This window comes from Borostomias antarcticus (assembly GCF_949987555.1).
Source record: "Borostomias antarcticus genome assembly, chromosome: 21".
Taxonomy (NCBI): domain Eukaryota; kingdom Metazoa; phylum Chordata; class Actinopteri; order Stomiiformes; family Stomiidae; genus Borostomias; species Borostomias antarcticus.
Window position 1 is genome coordinate 3,341,582 of NC_140254.1, and position 15,199 is coordinate 3,356,780.

The 15,199-nt window shown below is 44.2% G+C and overlaps 1 protein-coding gene across 1 annotated transcript in view; it reads left to right on the forward strand.

Moving 5' to 3' along the window:
* ctdp1 (CTD (carboxy-terminal domain, RNA polymerase II, polypeptide A) phosphatase, subunit 1) overlaps window positions 1-15,199 on the forward strand; it is a 129,074-nt gene that overhangs the window by 72,100 nt on the left and 41,775 nt on the right. Inside the window, exon 12 of the mRNA XM_084455535.1 lies at window positions 11,843-12,063. Coding sequence (XP_084311661.1) covers window positions 11,843-12,063 — 221 coding nt within the window. The remainder of the gene's footprint in view (window positions 1-11,842; window positions 12,064-15,199) is intronic.

Here is a 15,199-nt window from a genome sequence, read left to right on the forward strand (position 1 = left end):
GGCAATGGTAGGGGAAACACTGAACACACATACCGTAATTTCCGGACTATAAAGCGCACCTGAATATAAGCCGCACCAGCTACATTTAGGGAAAAAAACAAATGTGTACATATACAAGCCGCACTGGACTATAAGCCGCAGGTGTTTTAATATTTAAAGGATTAACATGGTAATTTTCACTTTTTTTGAGTTTGAACGTGCTATTTGCACAATAGGACATTGAAGAAACACAATAAAAACATTAAATATATCCGTTTTGTCGTTTTTGAGAAACTGGAAGCGTAACATTTTCAGTCCAATTTGACTCGGGGTAAAAATACTCCGAATTCGTGACGTTTTTCCCTTAGTTGACGTCACCCTAAAGTTTGAAAATCCCGCCTCCACTCCCCTGCACCGCCTCCAACAGAAACCTGTCTGGCTCCCGCACCTGCTGTCTGCGCCGTTTCACCATCTATCCAACATGGTAAGGCAGCTCTGAACCCTTTCTCATCTTGAGAATTATTGAATAGTTGCAGTCTCTTAATTTTATATAATTTGTACGTTTTATAGGCCTAATTGATTTGTACGTTTTATAGGCCTAATTGTATTTGTGGTTGTCATACATATTGGGAAGTTTTTACCATGATCTCCGTGTCTGAGTAGCCAACCTAGCTAATGTTAGATAAACGAACCATAACGTTAGCTGTAATTGGCAACAGTTTTTAAAAAGCTGTCTGATCCAGCTAGCTATCTGTCTTTATCCAGCATGTTGACGTTAGCTAGCCTAATGTTTGGAATGTCAGCTAGCTGTGTTAATTATCCTAGCATGCTAACGTTAGCTCTCAATGCATTTGCTTTTGGTAACGTTAGCCCTCCAGTGCAATGGCAGAGACACAGCGCACCATACTGTACTCTTCCCTGGCATCAAATCTACTTGCACCAGGTGCAAACTGTGCTGTAGGGTTTCCGAAGCGATATCCTACCATACTGTTGTGAGCGTGCTTTGTTGTATAGGCCAATACAATAGGCAACGTTACGAAGTCAAAGTTGGATATAAGTCAGTTTGTCTCCACAAGAATCTCCCGATTATCTCTCGCTCAAACTTCATTCGATATAATGTAGACTTACTGATAAATAGCCTATTGTTGTTATTTATGCTGTTTTGCATATGCAAAATAACGATGCTATTACTAATCGCTTTTATAATTTGCCCTCTTTTCTTGTAGCCAGATCACTACATTTCCAATCCTGGGACTCGGGAGGTCCAGGTCCCGCGCTTCAGGGCTCTGGAGGTGTGCAGGTCCTGGAGGACAGGTTGCAGCCAATGTAACCTAATGATATTATAAATATGTTACAACACCGCCCTGTTTTATGAGAAAGTAGCCTATGTCTTAATTTAATGTCATGTTGTATGCGCAACAATTACCTCGGAAAATAAAGACGTAGTCCTACCCGTGCGGGTTTTTGTCATTTATTTATTCTCACATTGAGATCTTAACTTGATCAAACACACCTGCTGTGTACTGAATCGTTTGTCCTAAGGTCTTGTATTGCAGCGTTGTGATGCGCATATAGAGGCTACTGTGCTAAAATTATGACTACATTTCAGGGTGGGTGGAGGTGAAGATATTAAGTCAAGTTATGTTCCTTTCATAATTTACAACTCCAAATAATTGTAATTCTGCAAAACATTCTGAAAGTTGTGTAAGGCTTATCATCACTGTGGCATCTGCTCCACATAATGTTGATCATCCCAGCACCTCGATCCGACCCAACTTCAGGAAGCATTGCGCATTTTGGGATTAAACAGCTCCAGTAGCGATATTCTATTATAACCAGAGGGCATTACAATAACATTCAAAACGAGATCTATTGACTGCATGACCTGTTAGTCTCCAGACTCTGGAGTAGGCTAGCCCTTGACCGCTGCGCTCACGGAGTCTTGGTGCACGGCCCTCTGTCTCCAAACTCATCGATTATGTTGAATCGCTGCGCTACGCATGCAGTCTGCCACATATTAGTAGGATCAGTAGGCTAGCCTATATGTAGGCTACATCCCCAGCCCCTTTCTGCAAAATGTATTGTGTTGCCTTTGTATGTGAAATGAGCTATAATAATTGATCTGACCAATAATCAGTTATTGCAGTGGTATTCCGCTCGATTCCTTACATCACCACAACTGACAGATGTTGAACCCAGAACAGTAACGTTTCAGTGTTCAACTGGCTTTGTTGGACACCTACTAAGATAAATAACGTTAGACTGGTGAACAATGCGGATGTTATGTCGGTTTCACAGCGCAAATGATCTGTCTTCTGGCAAGACCCACAATTGCAATTATTTGACTAAATAGGTACTGGTAGCTGGCTGAAAGCTATATCGTTAGTCTAATAGCCCAAGCCTCCAAGCTTGCGTGGCCGGCTGCAGGGGGCTTTTCCTCGGTGTCGTGGGGGAGACGTGTCCTCGTTATACTTTTATCGTACTTTTCCCAAATAGGCCTAATGCAAATTCGAGGATACGGCCTGTTAGGTAGCGTGTATCTTTATAATGTTTGGGGGTTAATATAATATTAAGGACTTTGTAAATGCCCCTGGTTAGCAGCTAGAAAAATGGCTATTGATCTGGCTGTTGTGCGATCTAGCTCTTGTTGTCTAGCTCGGAGCGGTGGTAGCTATGGTAACGGGGCACACGTCTGTCAATCATAATGATTCCAGTTGGTCATTTGCTCAGAGAACTGTCAATCAGTTGTAATGAATCACGCCCAGTTTTGAGTGAGTGAACTTTTTGAGTGGCAGATTCAGACCTATAAAAACATATTTTAAAAGAATTTTTATGGATGAATTCTGAAATAGTTAAACACATTTGTTTTGTTGTTGCCTAAAGATATCTGGAAAGTGTTATATTGAATTACCATGTTAATCCTTTAATTACCATATGTAAGGGTTCGTGCACAGAGGGGATTATCGGGAAAGAGATGGCTGTTTGGGGAAGCTTCCATTTTATTAACATTTCAACAAACAAGTTGCATATTTGCATAACTTATTCAAATGTTACCATTTAGTGCAATAGTACGGAACATTTACTGTGCTGTGTAAACTGTACTGTATCACATAGCGTTTCAGACACACAAACTTTCACGTTTAACAGCATTCGAAACGTGTACACTCACTGTGCAGAAATAATACCGTAAACGGTGCGCTCCCAGCGCACGTCCCGGCTTTCTTTTTTTTCTTCCTTTTTAAAAGTTTGTTTTCCATAATGAGGGCTTGTGCATGAAAACTTCCTTTGCGCACACTGTCGCTCTCGTAATGTCTGTCTTGCTCTCGTTCTGTCTCTCGTACTGCATTTGGATCCACATTTGCTTTCGGTGTTCGCGCGAACTGCCTGTCTCACACACTTTTCTGGCCTCCGACCTTTCCTGCTGGAGCCCGCCGCTTAAAGGTGGGGGATGTGGACCGGCCATAGAGAGAGGTTTAGAAGGTCCCCTAGTGGCCGTTAGCTGTAAAAATCCATAGATTAGCCACACCGTTGTATAGGCCGCAGGGTTCAAAGCATGGGGGAAAAGTTGCGGCTTATAGTCCGGAAATTACGGTACATACATGAACATCCACAACACTCAGGAGCACTCAGGCACTGTTATAGAGTCTGATGGCCACTGGCACAAGGGAGTGCCTGAACCGTTCTGTATTGCACCTAGGTGGGATGGGCCTGTGGCTGAAGGTGCTCCCCATCTGCCACAGCTCGTCATGGAGGGGATGAGACGGGTTGTCCAGGATGGACTTCCGTTGACCCCTCATCCTCCTCTCCACCACAGCTTCCAGGCTGTCCAGATGTTGCTCCACGACAGAGCTGGCCTTCCTCACCAGCTTGTTCAGTTTGTTTGTCTCCCCAGACCTAGTGTTGCCTCTCCAGCAGGCCACGGCGAAGAACAGTGTGCTGGCTACCACAGACTGGTAGAACATCTGCGGCAGCCTTCACACATCAGAGGACCCGAGCCTCCTAAGGAAGAACAGTCTGCTCTGTCCTTTCCTATAGAGGATCTCAGTGTTCTTTCCTATAGAGGACCTCAGTGTTGTCTGTCGAGACCAGTTTGTTGTTCAATGCAATCCCAGGAACTATGAGTCCACCATCTCAGTTTCCTCCCCTTGGATGGTAAATAGGGGTTGGAAGTCTCTTGTTCCTTCTAAAGTCCTCCAGCAGCTCCTTGGTTTTGCTGATTTGGAGCTGCTTTTCCTCCGACCATACGAATCTCCTGACCACATCCCTGTACTCCTCCTCATTGTCTGCCCTTGTGTTGTGGCTGAAGTCGGTGGTGTAGAGAGTGAACAGGTAAGGTGACGGAACGAATCCTTTGGAGGTGCCGGTGTTGCTTATCACCACTTCAGACAGGCAGCCCTGCTGTCAGACATATTGTAGCCTGCCAGAGAGGTAGTCCGTGATCCAGGCCACCATGTTGTGGTCTACTGTACCTGCATGGCTGGGAGCTTCTCTTTTAGCTGGAGGTGCAGGATGGCGTTGAATGCACTCTGAAGGCCAAAGAGCATGACTCTCACCGTGCTTCCTGGCCTCTCCAGGTGTGAGTAAGCTCTGTGGAGTAGGTAGATGATGGTATTGTCCATGCTGATTCTGGCCTGGTACGTGAACTGCAGTGGGTCCAGGAACCCGCTCACCATGGGCCTAAGGTGCTGCAGAACCAGTCTCGAATTCCTTAAGCAACCTGGGGCTGATGTTGTCCGGGCCTGGTGCCTTACTGATCTTCCTGAAAGTTATCCTCACTATACTGTACTCAAACTGTACTTTCTGCAATTAAAATCTATCTTTCTGTTCAATGAGCATTCTTTAGGGTCTTTGTCTTAAAGAGACATTGCGTAGAGGGAGGTTAGGGGTGGTAGAGCTCTGCTACAGGACCGTGAGTGATGGGGCCCGATGTTGGGTTCCCTTTCTAACACCACTACAGAGGAGGAGGGTGCATTCTCACACCAGAGTCATTGGAGTCAACATGATGACTCCGAAAGTTCCTGGTTCAAAACCATGACCCAAGACCTGCTCAGTGCTCACTTATGTCCAGTGAGACCAACATCTGAATCACAACTCATGAATACTTAATAGAAGGAACGGCTCCTTCCTACTACTTCCACTCTGCTGCCTCGAGGCGACAGGTTGTCCCGTCGCTCTGAGGCCCCTGCGGCCGATCGACCTGGTCACGGCTCTTTTCTCTCCCGGCCCCACAGTGGTGGAAAGAACTCCCCACTGATGTCAGGACAGCAGAGTCGCTGCCCATCTTTTGCCGCAGGCTGAGGACTCACCCCTTCAAGAAGTACTACCCTGCCCCTTCCTCCTAGCACTTTGTATTTAGCACGTTTACTTTAGCACTACTACTGTAGGTTAAGCTCTTAAATGCTTGTTTAGAAAGGTGCTGCACTTATGATTCGGCGAGTATTAATAGAATACTCTTGACTACCTACGTGGAATGCACTTATTCGAATTTAGACATTTCACTGTGTCGTGAAAATAGATGTGCATATTTGAGCTACAGTAAGACAGTCATGTGTGTCTAAGCTGGCTCTCTCCTGTCAATCATCCTGATTGGCATGCCATACCAGTCCCTAAACAGTTTCTAGATTTAGCTTGAGGCCCTTGGAAAAATAAAGTTTGTTTTCAACCAATACATTGGAGAATAGACTACAAAGTACTGTATGCATGCTCAGTTGTTTGCTTCCTCATTATCTTTACCCCAGAACATAGTGAACAGTCCATCGGGACATCATGTCCATCTCTTTCATTAGAAGTAAAGCAGAGAGAGAAATGAATTAAATGAGAAAGATGCTGATGCACATAATAATGCTGGTTCTGATGTCCTGCTGTCAATGAGAATGTCCATCTTCCTGGATGGATATTGGTGTGGCCAGATGGATATTGATGTGCCCAGGAACCAGTTTAACTCCTATCTGAATGTGTGTGTGTGTGTATCGTTTACAGTCACATTGACTTGAGAGAAGCAAAATCTTTGCAAATTTGCATAGATGGACACTGATTCAATAGCGTCTCTTGAACTAGTTTGTTGCTCTGCCGCCAAGCTCCTTCAGAAACCATTCTGTTCTGTTTTCTCAAGCCTGTTGTTGAAGAACCCCAGGGTGATTTGCTCTGAATTCACCAGCTAGGCTCCTTCTGAAGTTTCTGATTGTCTTGTGCTCGCGGGATGAATCAGCATGGTAAGAATAATAATTATATTAAGAATTGAATACCACTTCTATACCGCCAGAGTGGCTGGGCTTCTGGAACACTCCGGCACTCTGAGCAAAAGTCCTCTGAGTGGCCGCCACGCTGAACTCTGAAAGGCTGCTCAGCATGCTCTCTCGGCTTGGCCTCTTATTACAGCCAGGAAATTGTTAGCGCCTGGCTCTCTGCTGGAGCCAGTATAAGAAGTGTTCTGACAGGGTGAACCATGGTTGGACTGGGCTAGGGTTGTGATTTGCGGACACTGATGCACACCCCATCTCTCTGCCTACAGGGGTAGCCACAGGCTCGGAAGAACAGCTTTGATTTGCTCCTCTTGTCAGAGTGTATTTCTTCACAGACTATTCTGTTCCTAACGCTTCACACAGACCTGTGTCTCTCTTTCAAGTAGTGTCTTTCAAATTAATGTTTACCAATAAATCTTCATTATATCTACAACCTAAAGAGTCCCAGAGAGAGGATTTTGATATATATTTTGATAAAGGAAGCGTGTCATCAATGTGTCTGTTTTGGTAGGTGGTTAGAGGAGCACAGATGCACACTGTTTGTGGATTCCTGTGTCTCTGCTGGTGGATCATAATCCTGTGTTCATAAAGCATTTTAATGAAAGCCAGAGGCTATCTTGTGTGCTTTTAAAATCTCTTTAATCCACAGAGCTGACGCTGGCTTTCCTTGGTGATTTGCTTGTCATATTGCATCTTCCATCTTGCTCTCCAGAGACAGAGATTGTTCCACTTCATTCTTATTGACTGCAGGGATGTGAGTACAGTATATGAAGCCTTGAATTTATTTGTAGTTGTCTAATGTGCTTTAAGGGGTCATATAATGACTTGTTGGTTAGTTCAACCAGCCCAACTAAGGGCCATGCATATTTCTTCAAGCAGAATGGTATTTTACTGGGAATTACAACGTGTCTTGCTGAGTTATTCAAATACTTATTATGGTGGTCCGTTCATAGCAGTGACTCCTGTACTGGTAAATGTTAACGGCTGAAATGACTGCAGCATGGCAGCTCAAGGCCAAACCGAACAAAGTACAGCTGGGGAGACACTTATTTGTGCGTGGCTGTAAGCCAGCACACCAAAGACAACACGTCTGGTTGTCACTCCCTCCCTCCTTCCCTCCCTTCCTCTGTCGGGTTGTTGACCGATGTTACTACCACAAGAGGCAGTGGTCCCATAACCTGCAGTTCTATGTTGCTACCACAAGACGGTCCCAGACCATCACATTTTCCAGATCCTCCGTGGCCTAGTAGTTAGGGAGTTCGCCTCCCAAGCCGAAGGTCGCAGTTTCAAACCTCATGGAGGCAAGCCTCGGTGTGGACAATATTTTGTCACTGGATGTTATAGAAGCTATGGAGCTATGGTGGATGATTTTGAAATTATACCTACAGTATAGGTGTCTCAGTAAATACCCATTATATATTAGGCTATACTTCGCATGTATTTACCAGGTAAATGTTTAGTAATTGGGTGACTATGAAAGGAAGGGTTACCCAAAAAATGTTCAGAGTAAGTTAATTTAGCAATAGAAATCCATAAGCCTTGGGCCAATGGGCCTAGGATATAGACAATAACCTACCGGTGGAATGGTGGTGGAGCATCCATCGAGGACCTGCTGTAGGTCCACTAGGCTTGTGTTATATGGGTTTATCCTTTACCATTGTCCCGAAACAGAAGTTGAACCAATTGCAGCAAAATAGGTAACGTTAGCCACTGACCGCTACCATTAATGTTATGGAAGCTGCTGCTAGTTGTTGTGAGCTCATCATGAGCTAATTGGCTATCCCACTCTTATTGTGCTGGATTAGCATTGGAAGCATTGTAAGTGATGTGTCCAGGCGACAAGACCTATCTTAATTTATTAGACATTATTTAATGTCATTTCAATTCACAGCTATTTCAGTGGCATGACTAGCTTCCGTCCTACCAGTCCTGCACAGAAACAAGCCAGCCACGCACATAAGCCAGGTGGAACTGGCATGGTTAAATAGAGTCTAGCAATATCTGTTAGGGAAACATGTCATTGGTCTGAGTCTGAGTCACTCTCTTTTGCGGTCAAGCTACTGTACAAACTGGGAAAAAACATTTATAGAGTCTAGAGTCTCATATCTCCCATATGCCTTCAGGAGTCTATCTATTCGTATTTGATTTAAGAAATGTAATGGGGCGGGCAGACATGGGTCTAACATGTTTGGATAATTTGTTTCCTCAGGGCTCTAGATCAAGTATGTCTGAGTCTGACATTATCACTTTCTAACTTGTCTAAATTGCCAGCTACTGTACAGGCCTCTAATGAGCATGCATGGTTGGACCCCATAATGAGCCAGCTCTGCCCTCACAGGAGGACCAGCCATTTATCCCCGGTCTACTCTGCCCCAGAGAGCCAGCCTGTGAAACCTGTTGCTAATGAGCTAATCTGTTAGTTAACTCCCCAGAGTTTAATTTGTGACATTGAACATATACTGATCAATGCACTGACACAGACGTTGCTTGTACTGTAAATTGATTGTAGTGTTGATTGGTTGATAATGTTGATTGTAGTGAGTTTGATATAATAACACTCTCCAGAGGAGTTGAGCAAGATTTTTGTGAAGTTTACAGAGAAAAGTTGTTCCTGATCAAATCCAATATTCACAAATACATTGTGCATCAACGGAACTCTCCACATCTCTAAAATGTGGACTACACAGTACCTTCCATCACGTGCACATGTCCATTATGTGACATTCACTTGTGAAATTGTTATTTTAGTAGAGCACTACCCTAAAATTTTCTACCTAGATTAATTTTCTAATCTGATTAATTTGATAATCTGCATATCTGATATTTTAGCCATTTATATATCCTACATCTTGACTGCTTCATTTCCTGGGCTAAATCATCGAGAGGGAAATGGCTTCTGAGTGGTACTCCCTAGAGGGAGGGAGAGAAAGCAATTATACTCAGTTACTGTACATGCTGGGTAATCCATATGTGAAGTGCTGGCATGTACTGTAATTTTCAGATACGCTATGTTATGTATGTATGTATGTATGTATTATACTTTTTGAGTGATGATTTTGGAGACCCGAGGAAGAGTAGCTGATGAGTCTCTCAACAGCTAATGGGGTGTTCTGAGGGCATATTGACAGGTCAAAATTGAAAGAGTGAAAGGTCGTAGCAGCAAATGAGAGATGCTAGCCCAGGTTAAATGGGCGGGGCCAGGTTGGGTAGGAGCGCCTGATCGCGAGAGTTGTTACTGATTAGTGTCGCCGGGATTCTGGCACTACCAATGAATTGAAAAACAGAAAACTCCCGCACACTGTCCGTTACACTGGAATAGTTTAATTCAATGTTTCGGTCGGTAGACCTTCATCAGGAAATATGAAGGTCTACTGACCAAAACGTTGAATTAAATTATTGCAGTGTAACGGACAGTGTGCAGGAGTTTTCTGTTTTTCAGTTGGTTCGCCTTTGGCTCTCCTACGCACCTGTCACACTACAGATGTGCAAAAGTTTTTTTTACCTGTACTACCAATGATTTGCCAGGTTTTGAAAAACAGATTTTAGCATGAAGTGTCCCACACCCATAGAGATCTGCAGCATGCAGTAATGTAGTATGTGTAGCTTACGTAGTGTATCAGCAAAAGAACTCTGAGTCTGGCATTGAGACTGAGAATGTTTTAAGTGGAATGTCATGTGACAAGTATCTGCATTTAGACTGGTGTTGCTTGCAACTAGTTGCTCAGAGTGGAAACTGTTGGAATTAGATGCAACTAGATGCAACATGTTGCAGATAATCACTCATCAATTGCCGCTAGGGCTGGGTTGAAAAAAAAAGTATGATTCAAAATCAATCTTCATTTGAATGAACCATTATGATTCAAAAATCCCAAGATTGGAAATGCTTTTTCCCGTGGATGCTAAGCTTTTAAACCCATTAGTCGGGCGTGCTAGACTAGCTATCTAGCTAACGTTAGAGCTAGCTAGCTACGTAGCTAACACTCTAGCTTATACGTTTAGCTATCTACTGCCAGTAGCTACTTCATTTCATTTAGCTAGCTAGCTAACACATTACAGTAGGACCCCACTCATCCGAACTTCAGAGATCCGAACCTCCCGGTCTACCGGACAGGCTTAAAATACATTTCTTTTTTTTTTAGACTGCTATCTGGTTACTGGTGGGATTCTCATTACAGTACTGTATACTACTGTGAATAAAAACAGAACTGTATGTAGACCTACATGTTGCCTGTAGGCTGTAGCCTACTGTCACGTTTCATTTCTTTGTTACTCTAATGTAGAGCGCAAAATGCAAACGAGTCTGCTGCGAGAGCTGCATTCCTTGGCAGCAAGAAAGCGCGTCAGCAACCTGAAGCAGATGAGCATCGAGTCATTTATCGTTCCCAGTTAATGGACTTCAGGACCACAGACGTGTTGTGAGCATGTAGATTAGCCCATACAGTACTAGGCCTACTGTATTTGTTAAATAATAGCCTACAGCCTAGGCCACGTTAGCCTACATCGGTTGTTTTAGAGACTTTATTTTAGGCTACATTAGCCTAAGACACGACAACTTGTCTGTCATTTAATTTATTTATTTATTGATTATCATTTGCTCTAATTGTAGTTGGGTTGTTTTTAGGCTATACCATTTTGTTCTGCGAATACAGTAGCCTATCGATACAGCGTGGGCCTCATTTGAGAATAAAGTACTGTATTTGATCAAAGCCCCCATTCAAGTGGAAATTTGTTTATTTTATTATAGGCTACTTAGACCTATTATAGGCTAGGCTATATGAGTTTAGTTGGCTATTTAATTGCAATTTTGATGCATTTTCACAAGTAATTAAGGGTATTTATCGGTCTATTATGAGTCTATATGAAACAAGTATATACCACCTATTGAATTTGGTGCATTTTAAAGTTTTTCAAGTTTCAGTCATCCGGACATTTCAGAGATACGAACGACCTTCGGTCCCGTTGGGTTCGGATAAGTGGGGTCCTACTGTAGTAACATAATCATTCTGATCATCTGAATCATCAATCAGATCATTAGGTGACATTGGCTAGCATTGAAAAGAACTAGAGAGCTAACCGTTAGCGCCTTGCTGACGGAAGGCGCTAACTTCTGATTTTGCGGACATTTCAAAATAAATGATCTGTGGAAAGACACTCAGTTCTCCAGACTGGTCACTCTCACTGACTTTAGAGTCTGTAGAGTTGCAACTTGCACTATATTGTGTTGACTGCTGTGTGTTGGTCATATTAAATAAAAAGTACATTAATGTACTGCTTTGGTCCAAATTCTTAATGTAAACATTAATATTTTTAATAATGCACCAGGTTAGAGGGCTCTTCCTTCTACAATTTACAGCATTAGTTCTCTGCGACTCATTCATATCAAGCCAAATTAGTGTTGTTACTGAAATATCCCTTACCGAATTGATTTCGAATTGGAAATGAAATCAAATCGGGACCCTGGACTCGGAATCAACTCGTTTTGGGAAATCATACGCCCAGCCCTAATTGCTACGGGCGTGTTACATGAAATAAATGAGAAGCAACTAAAGTTGCGTCAAAGTTACTTTGTGTAATGCCAGCCTAAAAGGCGTGTCGCTGAACCCTCTCCCCTCTGCCAACAGGTAGACGACATCCTGGGGGAGGAGAGCGATAATGAGAGCGAGGAGCGAGGGAAGAAAACGGGAGAGGAGGAGGATGAAGAGGAGGAGGACCGGCCACAGGTTGGAGTGCAGAAGAGGCCAGAGGGACAGCAGCAGAGTCCTCGGGCCCTGGGTACCGTCACAGAGGAGAGGACACAGACGCCGTCGAGTGACGAGGGCAGTCAGACGGGCAGCATTCCAAGGTCGGTACTACACAACACATCACCTCAGCCCTTTACCTAAGGTAGTACATAACTTCACCTAAGGTACAGCACATCACCTCAGCCCTTCAGCTAAGCGTTTTTGACCATTCCACCTTTCGAGACTACATAGGTCAGTCACACGATTGGACGGTGCACCATTTCTAAGAAGTGGTTATATCCCTGACCAAAGCCATCCACACACAGCCCCCCCCCCCCAGTCCTTCACAATGCCATGCCTGGTTAGCTGGCATGGAGACAGATTCAAGCAGTGGGCAGACAGATGGAGGGGTCTGGCCCTACAAGTGTGTCTCAGTGCTGTGGGATTGGGCCAGGCTGAGCTGCTAGACACACAGAAAGGGGTCGCTCTCCCCCCAGCCCCCTCTCTCAGATGTCTGGCCTGACTCTGGTCCAGTCTGGTGGTCATACTAGTCAGGGGGGTAAGGATGGCAGGCCTCCATCTGGGCACTCTCCTTCCAGCAGAGAGCAGCCAGTCTGGGCAGGAAGCACCAGTAGGGCTGTACGATTGTGACAAAAAATAATAATTGTGATTATTTGCCTGATATTAAAATTGCAATTATTAAGTGTGATTAATATTTCACGTCCATCCATCCATCCATCTTCATCCGCTTATCCAGGGTCGGGTCGCTAAGGCAGCAGCTCCAGCAGGGGGCCCCAGACATCCCTTTCCCTAGCAGCATCAACCAGCTCTGCCTGGGGAATCTTGAGCCGCTCACAGGCCAGTGTGGAGATGTAGTCCCGCCACCTAGTCCTGGGTCTACCCCGCGGCCTCCTCCCAGCCGGACACGCCTGGAACACCTCCCTAGGGAGGCGCCCAGGAGGCATCCTCACTAGATGCCCGAACCACCTCAACTGGCTCCTTTCGACGCAAAGGAGCAGCGGCTCTACTCCGAGTCTCTCCCGGATGACTGAACTTCTCACCCGATCTCTCAGGGGGACCCCAGCCACCCTCCGGAGAAAACTAATTTTGGCCGCTTGTATCCGTGATCTTGTTCTTTCGGTCATGACCCATCCTTCATGACCATAGGTGAGGGTGGGGACGAAGATAGACCGGTAGATCGAGAGCTTTGCCTTTTGGCTCAGCTCTCTTTTCGTCACAACAGTGCGGTAAAGCGACTGCAGAACCGCACCAGCTGCTCCGATTCCAAATTCCCTCTCCATGGTTCCCTCACTCGTGAACACGACCCCCAGATACTTGAACTCCTTCACTTGGGGTAAGGACTCATTTCCTACTCGGAGTGGACAGGCCACCGGTTTTCTGCTGAGAACCATAAAGTACCATAATCAATACATTTCAGCCATCCTTTTTTGCATTGGTTGACTTTGTTCATTGGCCAGCAACACATCTGCAATTGTGATTGAAACCATGTTAGTACCTGCTTCCCTGTACAATTGAAAAGTAGCACACCAATCAGAAACATTGTTCACACAAACATGTTCTTACCCAATCCTTTTTCGAGAGCCACAATACTGGGACAACCGACACAGTTCCCTCCTCCAGAAACTGCAGATGGAAATGGCGGTCAATCATCAGTGTGGAAAACATGAAGCTAGTTTAGGCATTAGCCACTGCAGTGCACAGATTAAATGTATAAGGCTCGTGAATCACGCGTTACTACTCACAGTTTTAACAGGAATGCGTTTTTTGACTCGTGAACTCAAACAATACACACCGATACTACTGATGTGGCAAACAAAGCTGCCTCCATCTTTGTTTCGAGCTAACGTTATTGTCTATGGTACCGCCACTTTAATGGTGGATTGCGCACCAACGTTAAAGGTGCATACCGCCATCTACCGTACCGGAGTGTGCAACATCATGGCAAATACATCATCAGGTCAGAGAAAGAAAGAGATAGACACACACAGGTAAAAGATAACACATCTAAACTCAATGACTAATCCCTGCATCAGTAAGGAAAGTAAATATAGCCCTACAGCAGTCCCACAACTTCTCACCCAGCCCTAAAATCCCCTTCAAATCCAATGACCGCCCCAACTCACAGCAACTAACATTTCACTATCTATTCAAACCTTTCTTCACTTCTCTCCTTGCTCTCCTTATTCCACTGATTCAGCTGTGTGATCCCAGCTAAGGTAACACCGGGACACATGATGTTCCTGGCTCTATGATACTTTTATCTTGGTATTTGGGTGATGAGTTCTGTCAGGCGTTGTACATTGAGTAGTAGACATAAGCCTCATTGCTTGCTTAATAGTGGCACTGTAGAGTATAAAAGACAAGGCCATGTTAGTTAGCAAAGTCAGTCAAGGGGAGGCAATGTGATTTGTCTCTGTTTGAGGGAGGGAAAATAAATGTACAGTTTTCACCCCATTGACCATTACCACATTTTCTCCATCGAAGGAGCCTTTTGGAGAGTTATTTGGGAGTTATAGGTCCATATCCGCCCCACCTCCTCATCTCAGACACAATAGACAGGAAGCTGTTGCTAAGCTACTGTAGATGGAACTAGCGTCTCTTTCTGAGCGAACACTCATTTGTTCTCTTCAGGGGTCTAGAATGTCCTTCAGGGGTCTAGAATGTCCTTCAGGGGTCTAGAATGTTGTGAAGTTGATGTTCAATGGGACACGGTAGAAACAAGGAGGAATGGAAGGCTATGTTTTTGTTCTGTTAAAGGTCACCACACATGCTAAATCAATTTTGTAATGTGTTTATCATATACATGTTGTCTGATGGTCCTACCAATGTACATAAGTTGATATCAAACAACCCAGTCGTTTGTTTATGGTCAGCACACTTTCTCCTGCCCTGGAAGCTCAACCCTTCAACAAGCCATTTGGAGTGTCAAAACTTTTTTGGGCTGGCTGAACTAACACTAGCTTGCATTAATGTTCCTCCAGCCACCTAAAAAGTGCCAATCAAAATAACAGAAAAAGCATTATTTAGGCATGTTTATAGACTAGCTTACCTTTTTAACAAAATCTACAGCTGCTGTTATAACGGTAACCTACAATTCATCTGATTAAAATATGTCTATAAACCATATGATTTATTAAGTGATCCTGTCCAGTTACATGTAATTAATTACATTTTAAGCTCTATTACTTTACCAGCCTTATGAGATAAGTTAGGCCATCTTTATAGGCCTACTATTCA